Source organism: Perissodus microlepis, chromosome 20 (genome assembly GCF_051167445.1).
Source record: "Perissodus microlepis isolate ML-2025 ecotype Zambia chromosome 20, ASM5116744v1, whole genome shotgun sequence".
Classification (NCBI taxonomy): Eukaryota; Metazoa; Chordata; class Actinopteri; order Cichliformes; family Cichlidae; genus Perissodus; species Perissodus microlepis.
The window spans coordinates 18,674,974-18,685,623 of NC_140480.1; the positions used below are offsets into that span (position 1 = coordinate 18,674,974).

Consider the following 10,650-nt stretch of genomic DNA (forward strand, 5'->3'; position numbering starts at 1 on the left):
GCTTGTGATGAAATTTAAATCTATCAATAGATGTAGCAGCTCTAGTTGGAACCCCTCCTGAATTGCTAAGCTTCTCCCCCTGGCTTTAACGAGGGCCAGCCACCCTTTGGAGAAAGCTCATGATTGTAGCAACTTAGATTGACCAGTAAATCCCCCCCCCCTCCCCCGCCAACAAGACCCCAAGCAACTCATCCCTGGCCTGGAGTTTTTGCCCGAGGACCATGGCCTCTGATTTGGAGGAGCTGATTTTCATTCCCGCCAGTTCACACTTGGCTCCAAACCGCTCCAGTGCGGCCTTGGTTAGCTTGCGGCATTTTGGAGGCAGCTGATGGGTACCAGGATGATAAGTCGTATGCCGCTCGGGCAGTTGCTGAAGCAAAAATTCAGATTTGGAAGGGGTTTGGTGAGGATAAAGACTTTTGGATTGCATTGAAGCAATTCTGGGAAACCATCAGGCGACTCAAGAGGGGAAAGCGTTGCTCTTCCCACATTGTGTACTGTTCAGGTGAGTACTGTTTTTTCAACTAAGGATATTGTCCAACTGTGGAAGGAATACTTCGAGGATCTCCTTAATCCCATTGATACGCCCTCTGAAGAGGAAACTTCAGTCTGGGGACGAGGGGGGGACCTCATCCATCACTTGGTGTTAGATCACTGAGGCAGTTAAACAGCTCCTTGTTGGCAAGAGGCCCTGGGGCAGATGACGTTTGCCCTGAGTTCCTTAAGGCTCTGGATGTTGTAGGACTGTCTTGGTTGACACGCCTCTGCAATGTTGCGTGGAGATTAGTGGCGGTACCTCCAGATTGGCAGACTGGGGTGGTGGTTCCCATCTTTTAAAATGAAGACCGATGTGTGCTCCAACTATAGGGGGATCGCACTCCTCAGCCTCCAGACATTTAATAGACAATTAACTGCATCCCCTAGTATTCTGGTGGTGCTCTGCGAGCATGAGGTGTCCGGCCTGTTGCTTCTATCCATTTGGTCCTTATACAACCGTGCAATGGCTTGAATCTCCAGTCATAGGTGCCCTCTTTTAAAAATGGTCACATTGCTAATATCACACTTTAAATACTACCTGGAATTGTGTTAACGCATTCATCTGTGTGCAGGCTAGCTCTCCACTACTGTGAATAAGCAGCAACCCAGCAGCAAAACTTGCCATCAACTCAAGTATTATTTTGAAACAAAAAAAAATTTTATGCACGTGTCAGGCTGATCAGAAAACCTGTTGCCATTATCTTTTCCTGTGTGTGTGTGTGTGTGTGTGTGTGTGTGTGTGTGTGTGTGTGTGTGTGTGTGAGAGAGAGAGAGGAAAAAAGGAAAATAATAGAAAATTATAATCATTCTGTTTACATGGATTATTGTGCAGGAACCAGGGAAGCGTTCCCAGCTGTGGAGGATGACTGGGACTGGCATGCTTTGTCATGAAGGTTCATCTCCACCACAGAGCAAACCAGCTCAGCCACGCCCACTGGACTCCTCTCTTGTACTGGACATCGCTGGACTTGCAGCTGTTAGTGACAACAGGTTTGTTCTCTGCAGTTTAAGAATTCTCTCTCAGGAGTAATTTTCAGTAATTTAATGACCCCAGACCATAAGCTGAGATGAACTCTGGGTGTAAGAGGTATTTCTTTACCTCTCCCAGTTTTGAGCCACTAATGCTGAGGAGGCCAGACTCACGACGCAGCACCACCCAGACATGGTACTTCAGCTCAGGCATGCTGACCTGTGGCCTGCCTCGACTGGTAGTACAGGTAGGTGCACCACCAGCTTAGCTTATTATTGTGCTTGTGTTTTTCCTTTCATGACTTTCTTCAGTTTTACACTATTCGGTGACTGGTACTCTCCAGGTGAAAGGTGGGGTTGCGGGTCTGTATGATGGAGCAGAGGTGGTTCTGGGACCAGATTCTGGACTTCTGGAGCCTAGTCTTGAGCAGCAGTTCATCAACCAGAAGATGAGGCCGGGTTCTGGAGTTCTGTCGGTCCAGGTGCTGCCAGATGGACCCACACGTGTCTTACAGGTGAAAAACCCAATAGTTATTTATTAACTTGTAGTCCTAAATTTGGGAGATTATTGTGGGTGATCGTGGCTCAAGAGTTTGCAGTTCGTCTTGTAATCGGAAGGTTGCCAGTTCGAGCCCCGGCCTGGACAGTCTCGGTTGTTGTGTTCTTGGGCAAGACACTTCACCCGTTGCCTACTGGTGGTGGTCAGAGGGCCTGGTGGCGCCAGTGTCCGGCAGTGTCTCGCCAGGGGCAGCTGCGGCTACAATGTAGCTTGCCATCACCAATGTGTGGGTGGATGACTGAATGTAGTGTAAAGCGCTTTGGGGTCCTTAGGGACTAAGTAAAGCGCTATACAAATACAGGCCATTTACCATGATCTTGAAAAAATATAAAATGATATTTTATTATACCACACTCCCGGCTTCCGCGAGTGTGACTCGGGACTTTCAACCCCAGGTAGGCCAAGTATGGAGAAATGTAAGAAAAGAAAAATATCTGAAGAAAATAGAACATTTAATGATGCCTGAGCAGATTTATTTGCATTTACTTCTGACGAGGCCTGCCAGTATGCCTAAATTGTGGACTTCGGATCCACATACGTATTTGAGCAGCTATTCCCCACCGTGAACTATGTTAAAAACAAACACCGCTCGCGCCTCACAGATGACAGCTTACAGTCTTGCGTAAAGATGAAAATGACTTCGTATAGCCCCGATTTGCAGACGCTGTGCGCAGAGGTTCAGGAGCAAAAGTCCCATTGTAAACATACCACGGCAGACCCAACGATGTTTGCATGAACATGTTTTTCAGCATCTCTTTATTGACCACTTTTCACACACGGTTGCTGTACGCATGCAGCTGGCTTTAGCTTTCCAGCACAGAGCCCGACACATAACACAACAGCAGAGAGAGCACAGACTTTAAGGTGGCGAGGCGTCATTGCGGATGATACTCAGGTGCGTCCACCTCTTCTGCAGAGGCACTGCAGGCCACGCCCCGCCATACACATTAACCATTTTTTAGCAGCATAGTGCTTTTTTCCAATTATTTTTAAAATTCAGAGCAAGCCCAAAGGTGGTATAAGAATGACGGCTCAGTTTTTGTTTGCTACATGGATATGTTAAGTTCAGCCTTTTAATTCATTTAAAAGAGACCTTCAGCTGGATGTCGTTCTTTTTTTATAATTTTTTAAGAGTTCAAAATGTGTTCATTACATGAATTAAATTTCATTTTCTTTGTAGCACTTCGTGAATTTCATAAGCAACACTTCATAGCTGTTCATACAAAGCATAAAGGTAAAAAAAAACAATGTATGCAGTGTTATCTTCATTTTAGATGTCAAAAAGTATTTGCGGCTCCCAGTGTTTTCTTTTCCGTGGAAACTGGGTCCAAATGGCTCTTTGGGTCTTAAAGGTTGCTGACCCCTGGTTTAGACAAATAAAAAACACAGCAATTACAAACAGTTTCACCTAACAGGCTCTTCAAAATAATAAATAAGAAAATGCGTTCTGACAGCTTTTGTTCATCTTAAAAGGTCATACCAATAGTTTAACCTGCTTGTTTGTTGTAGTTTGTTGTTGTTTTACCTGGTTTACTAGAAACCACAACGTACCAGGGAGTTATCAATCTTTTCCTCCCTACATGGCAAACTCGCCTACCCAGTAGATTAGGTGCAGTACTCTCTTCTCAAGCTACTTGGTATGTATGCTTTTCTTTAGAGTCTTTAACATACTGTTATAACATCGTGATATTGACTTAATGCATGCTCAGTCATCCAGGTAAGAAAATTCCAAAAAGTTGATTCTGTTCATCTGGAGGTTTCGTCAATCATCCAAGTGTCTTCTTCTGTCTCAGCTGACTGCAGGTTTCCACAGCCTTATAAACAGTACATTTGCACAATGAGTAAAACTAGCACCACTTGCGAAAGAGGAGCGGATCCAACAGAGACTTACAATGCGGCCAGAAGAGAGAAGGATGCCACACCGAAGGGGACAAGTGGGTGAAAAATATGTCTAACAGACAACTCATCCAAGCAGAGAAAACCAAAAGGGTTGAACTTTGCTGTGACACAGAAACAAATCCCTCTAGTGGAACTGATCACAGCCACAGAAACGGCAACATTGCAGACATGGAAGCAAAGCAACTGTGGACAAAAGTTTCAGCCTGTCTCAGCAATGCAAAGCCCTCAGCGTCCAACATCCAATTGCCTCTATGATCAACCTCACCAAGGATCGGGTCCCCCGACACAAACAGAGTAGTATACTGTACACTGTTAAGGGCCGGGAGAATTGCCAGGATTTATACATCGGGGAAACCAAACAATCTCTGGTGAAGCAGATGGCACAACACTCAAAAGAGCTAAGTTGTCAGGCCAGGACTCTGCAGTCTATCTTCACCACAGTGGACACTCTTTCAGTGATAAGGGTGTACACATCCTGGACAGGGAGGCACGCTGGTTTGAGTGGGGAGTCAAAGAGGCCATTTACATGAAAAGGGAAAGACCATCTCTGAATCGAGGAGGGGGCTTAAGGGTACATCTGTCACCATCTTACAGTGCTGTGATTGCAGCCATTCCCCAACTCTCTGTGAACTCTCTGTGGTACTTATGGACATTGATCATTAGTTATTGGCCAATGATCAGTGGTCAGTGACCAGTGGTTGTTCATGCGCAATAATGATCAAGAAACTGACCTCGCAGCCCATTTTTCACAAGTGGTGCTTGTTTCAGTCATTATGCAAATGTACTGTTTATAAGGTTGGGGAAATCTGCAGTCAGCTGAGACTGAAGAAGTCACTTGAATGAGTGACAAAAGGTTTCTCCCACTGAAAACGAGATGTCTGGATGAACAGAATCAACTTTTTGTGATCATGTTATTGGGAGCAGGTCTTTACAGTCCCCTTGCAGGACTCGTTGGTCTTCTTCTTTCTCACTCAAGCAGCTCGTTTTGACTCATTATCCTGCTCCTGAATATGCTATGGTCAATAGGACACCCCCCAGTAATTGTGTGAATCAGAAGCCGTAGGTACACTACCAACTCACTCATGTTTCCACCCTAGAGACTTGTCAATGTATTCCAGGGGCCAGAGCATGCAACACAAAACAAGTTAGAAACCTCTGGCTAACATTCCTAAAAACACTGGTAGCGAACAACTGTGAGCAACAAAATGATGCATGACAGGCAAATCACTTCCTGTGTGAGCGTGCCTTAAGACAAAGAATTGAATGTTCTTGAATGATTTTAACCCATCTGAGCATGTGTTTTTTGTTTTTTTTACTGAAGGTGGGATGGTAGAGTAACACATTTGATGTTGAAAAAAAATTGCAATTCCATAATACAATTGTTTTTGCGTTCCAGTCTTTACTTCAGTCATTTATATTTGACCTGACTACAGATGTTCAAAATCTGATAGACAGTCTATTTGGTTTTTCTTTTCTGTTCACACACTATAAATCTGGTAACTGCTTCTTTTATGATGTACCAGATATTTATCACTCTAATGATCCAAAAATACTCATGAAAATATCTGAATTTCATATCTGTGAACCTCCTCAGTATTGATTTTGGTTTAAACTGCATTTTTTGCAGATCAGTGACTTCAATCAGAGGAGAATGATGAGGAGCTCACCTAGTACAGAACAGGATCGGGGCAAAGATGACGTGAAGAAGAGAGAGGCTGAGCAGGAGCTGGAGGTAAAAGCATTTGAAATGCATCTATTATGCTGTAACAAAAATCTTTCACTTCAAGTGTTTATTTGTAGTGTATATATACTTCTCAATTTGGGGATTCAGATATTCTCATAGTTTAAAAAAGTGAATATGCTCTCCCAGCTCTTCATCTTTAAGAACGAAGACTGGAGGCTGTGCTTAAACTACTGGGGGATCACTCTCCACAGCCTCCCTTGAAAAATCTGTTCCATGGTACTGGATAGGAGCACAGCAGAGTGTGACGTACCAACAATGGGAATTAGCACCTCCAAATTTGAGGCCATGGTCCTTAGCTGGAATAGGGTGGAGTCCTCCACGTGAGCTGCTGCGTCATGTGAAGGAGCTTACGTATCTCAGGGTCTTGTTCATGATTGAGGGGAGAAGGGAACAAGAGACCATGGCTACAGTGATGCTCTCTGGTCTCTCTTCCTTAGAGATAGGATGAGGAGATAGTCATTTGAGAGAGTCTTAGAGAAGAGCCCCCGTTCCTCGACATCGAAAGGAGCCAGTTGAGGTGGTTCAGTAATCTGGCAAAGATGAAATGGGTGAAATGTTCCAAGCATGTCGCACCAGGAGAAAGCCCCTGGATCCGCTGGAGAAATTACATCTCTTGGCGTGTCTGGGAATCCCTCAACGTTCTCCTGGTTAAGCTGGATGGGGTGGGGAGAGGGTTGTCTTGCCTTCTCTCTTCCTAGCCCTACAACTCTGCCCTGAATAAGAGAAAGATGGTGAATGTGTGGATGAATATTATCTTATTATTTTCTAGAATTTTTTACATTGTTGCACTGGTCTTGGTTAGAATAGGCTTTCTAGAAAACCTTAAAATGGTTCATCTAGGAATCATACACTTCTTCTCTGTAATTATACCCAGGTGTTGGTGAACTTGGAGGAGGGGCTAGGGCTGTCTCTGGTCAACAAGGTTCCTGAGGAGCTTGTTTTTACTACGCTGTCTGGTATAGATGTCCACTTTACTCGCACTGCTGCCAATGAAGTGTTGGAGCTGAGCATCCACAATATACAGGTGAGCTTACTGCACATTTGAAAATATTTACAGTACTTAATAAACGCATTAGAGGACCACGCAGTGTGAGGTTTATTCCACAGCTACTTTAAATGAACTGTTTCACATGCTCAGGGTAGCTTTCCATTATCTGGACTCACTTACCCAACACTGACAGTCAGGATAAGTTTCACACAAAGCTGGCTATCAACGTTAACACAAGGTTTCACTAATCTGTTTTTTTTCTCTTAGTTGTAGCCTCTGTGGTGTATGATAGTCTGGGAGGAAGCAAAAATTACCATGGCAACATACTGGTTTACAGTAGGAATTAAACCACCTTCGTAATACATAAAACCCAGCTTACATAAAACCCTAGAGTAAAACAGTTTTCCAGCTTCCTCTCTCTAGTACAGGACACCGCTCTGCAGTCAGGTCTCATGCCTCCCCTGACACCACACCCTGAACCCAGTGCTCCACTTCTGCCCTGCAGCTTAGCCATAAATCACTTAAATTTGAATTCATGTTATTAAAAGACGCATAAATGACTTCAATTAAGCAACCAAAATTTTATTGAAATGTGTACTTTCAGCTTAAATGGGTGGCAGAATGATACAGTGGTTAGCATCATTGCCTCACAGTAAGAAAGTCCTGGGTTAGAGTCCAGACTAGGGCCTTTCCGTGTGGAGTAAATGGGAAATGGTGAGGTCTGGAGCCAGTCTCCAGACCTCAGTACTAGAGAAAATGTATGGAGGGAGCTAAAGCTTCGAGTTGCCAAACGGCACCAAGAAACCTAAAGGACTTTTTTCTGGACTGTTTCTGTGAAGATGGGGGGGCCAAAATCCTACAAGAAACATCTTATTGCTGTGTTTGCCAACAAAGGTTTCTAAGTCATTTTAGCTTAGGCATCAAATACTTAATTCACTCAATGACATACAAATCAATTTGTAACTTTTTATGAAATATGTTTTTAAATCAAAATTAAGCTGCCATAAAAATGAGAGATTTCACATCTTTGTATTGTAAGTGAGCAAATTTACAAATAAATATTTAACTTGCTGTACTTGTGAGTCTGATAAGTGCATCTGGAAAGTATTCACAACATTTAACCTTTTCCAGATGTTGTCATATTATTACAAAATGGATTTATTTATTTATTTTATTTCACATTTTTACACACATACCTTATAATGACAAAGGGAAAAAGTTTGCTTGAAATTCTTGTAAATTAAAATCTGAAAATAAAAATATAATATGTACATAAGTATTCAGTCTGACACTGTGCTGTGAATGCTTTCCTGATGAACTTGTATATGTAGTGAATGTTTCACTAACTCTATAAATACTCTTTCTGTCACATTGTGGTTATCAGGTGGATAATCAGCTCTTGGGTACCACTCATCCTGTCATGCTGTGTGTGACTCCCAGTTCCAGTGAGAGCAGTGTAAGTGACAGTGGCCCAGCAATGCAAGTCAATTCAGTCAAGGTTCCTAGCAGCCTCATGCTTACTGACCTCTACAAGGTGAGTACCACACAGTGCTCCATCACAGGTGATCACTGGGGACTGTAGAAAAGTAAACTGATGAAACTGTCAGAAAGTATATTTTTTTAACTTAATCTTGATATTTTTTTTTAGAAAACATATAGCTTTGTTGTACCAGAATCTTGTGACTAAAGATGTAACCATGATATATATGCAGCACCTGATGGTGACAGCTCGTCGCTTCACTGTCATAATTGAGGAGAAGTTGCTGCTCAAGCTGCTCAGTTTCTTTGGATATGGACAGACAGATGCTGGTGGGTCTTTGTTTCAGCATCATTGTTAATAGTGGTGAGAGGCTCACCGCAAAACTGATCATTTTTGTCCTTATCCAGAGCTGGAGAAGTTGGATGAAAACCTCCGTGACAAGCCCAACGAGGACACTGGACCTCACAAACGGTACTACTTTGAGAATTTGAAGATCAGCCTTCCTCAGGTCAAACTGAGTGTCTTCACCTCTCACAAGCTGCCTGCTGAACTCAAGGTAACCAGACACTGATCTTTTTTTTATAACCAAGCTTTTATCCTGAAATCATTCTGATAATGCAAAGTGGCGGTGCCTTTGATAGAGAGCAACATGTCCAAAAACCAAAGCTTAATGGTAGACATAACCACTCGAAAGTTTTATTTTCTTAAAGCAGTTGCTCAGCATTTTGAGAATATTTTCTTCTTTTCCTGAATATGCTGTTTACATGTAAATACAATTTAATTAACCTAACCAAGTATAAAAATTGGAGTAGCTTGGATCTTTATATATAATAAAGCTAAATTAATTGTTTAAAGTTGAAAACGTCTTTGTAGGGCAGATGAAATCTTAAAGGATTGATATAACAGTAGACAGGCACCAGTTCTGTGTAGCTCTCACTCGTGCTGCCAACAGCAGCAATATTTAGGTGGGAGATATCCACATGAATACTAGGACACAAGGTTTCCAACCAGAACATTGTATTCTGTCACAGGAGATCAGTGCTTTTCACTTCTTACATTAAATACTTAAATACTTATAATGTTATGTGTGATCAGCTGGTTTTCACACCATAAAATTGTGACTTAAATTAATTAATTAATTTTATTAATTAATTTATTTTAAAGCTGTCACCATATTGGGTTTTGGAGCCTGGAGTGGCTACATCTGGAGCTCGATATGGAGTGCTACGTTATCAGCTAACAGTTGGTAGCTCATTTACCAAGGGGCATCTATAAACTGCTTGATGCAACACACGCACACACACACACACACACACACCTGTGCATATCTGCTGATTAGATAAATCTGTTAAAATAGTACCAAATGGCGCCAAAAACCCAAACGTTGTTAAAAGGTCCAGATCACTGACAGTTAGCCGAGGTGAAGTCAGACAGCTGCTAGCTAAAGCACTACACAGGTACACCTGGCAATCCAAGCAGCCAAGCCACTGACTGAACAACGTCCAAATGGGAGATTTATCTTCAAAAACACACTACTTCCCATATAGTTGTTACTAGGGAGAGATGGAGGGCAACATATTTTTTTACCAAGCTGTTTTGTATCAGGCTGTCCATGGGCCCCTGAGGCTGCCTGTTGTTTCAGACCACCACTCCCAACAAACATAGATGTTTACATCAGCGCTGTAACTTGCACTATTTTATCAACCGATTCACACTATAAACAGGGTTTGCCTCTTATCTGTATTTAATTATTTAATTTAATAACGGTACAGTACTCTGCTTTTGGTAACCATTGTCCTTCATGTAAATATGTAAAAATTGTGTATGTTTCTGTTCTGTCTTTCTCGCTGCTGTTACACCCAAATTTCCCCTTGTGGGACAATTAAAGGATTATTCTATTCTATTCTAATGTGGTTAAAGCCTGACTTTGCAGGCACTCTGCATTTGTGGCATAAAACAATTCAAGTATCTGAGAGCTGCCATGCTACTGCCTCATATTATTATGTGATTTGTTTTTCTTTTCTTTTCTTTTCCTTTTTTTGGTCATTTTAGGCCCTGAAAGGTACCCTGGGCTTTCCTCTAGTTCGCTTTGAAGATGCAGTCATCAACATGTACCCATTCACAAGAGTGCATCCCTATGAAACACAGGAGATCATCATCAATGACATCCTTAAGCACTTTAGAGAGGTAACAGGCTTTATATACATATATATCTGTGTGTGTGTGTGTGTGTGTGTGTGTGTGTGTGTGTGTGTGTGTGTGTGTGTGTGTGTGTGTGCGCGCGCGCTTAGCATAGTGGTAAGACTGTCTGTATCAAGTAAGGGTCCCTAGGCTAGAACTCCCATGCTAACCAATCCTACCTCTGATATGAGTGAGAGACTGAAGCCATACCGGCTCAGACGTCGCCCAGATTAATAATGTCCCGCGTCAGGTGTTGAGGAACCAGGACACACTGATGAGAAGTGGGCTTCTGG

The 10,650-nt window shown here is 42.6% G+C and overlaps 1 protein-coding gene across 3 annotated transcripts in view; it reads left to right on the forward strand.

Annotated features, from left to right (window-relative positions):
• vps13d (vacuolar protein sorting 13 homolog D) overlaps nucleotides 1-10,650 on the forward strand; it is a 76,624-nt gene that overhangs the window by 49,381 nt on the left and 16,593 nt on the right. For all 3 annotated transcript variants that reach the window (XM_084916353.1, XM_084916355.1, XM_084916354.1), the window contains 9 exons: nucleotides 1,370-1,527; nucleotides 1,646-1,754; nucleotides 1,851-2,021; nucleotides 5,592-5,696; nucleotides 6,583-6,732; nucleotides 8,081-8,230; nucleotides 8,409-8,505; nucleotides 8,584-8,732; nucleotides 10,229-10,363. In XM_084916353.1, the coding sequence (XP_084772479.1) occupies nucleotides 1,370-1,527; nucleotides 1,646-1,754; nucleotides 1,851-2,021; nucleotides 5,592-5,696; nucleotides 6,583-6,732; nucleotides 8,081-8,230; nucleotides 8,409-8,505; nucleotides 8,584-8,732; nucleotides 10,229-10,363 (1,224 nt within the window). The remainder of the gene's footprint in view (nucleotides 1-1,369; nucleotides 1,528-1,645; nucleotides 1,755-1,850; nucleotides 2,022-5,591; nucleotides 5,697-6,582; nucleotides 6,733-8,080; nucleotides 8,231-8,408; nucleotides 8,506-8,583; nucleotides 8,733-10,228; nucleotides 10,364-10,650) is intronic.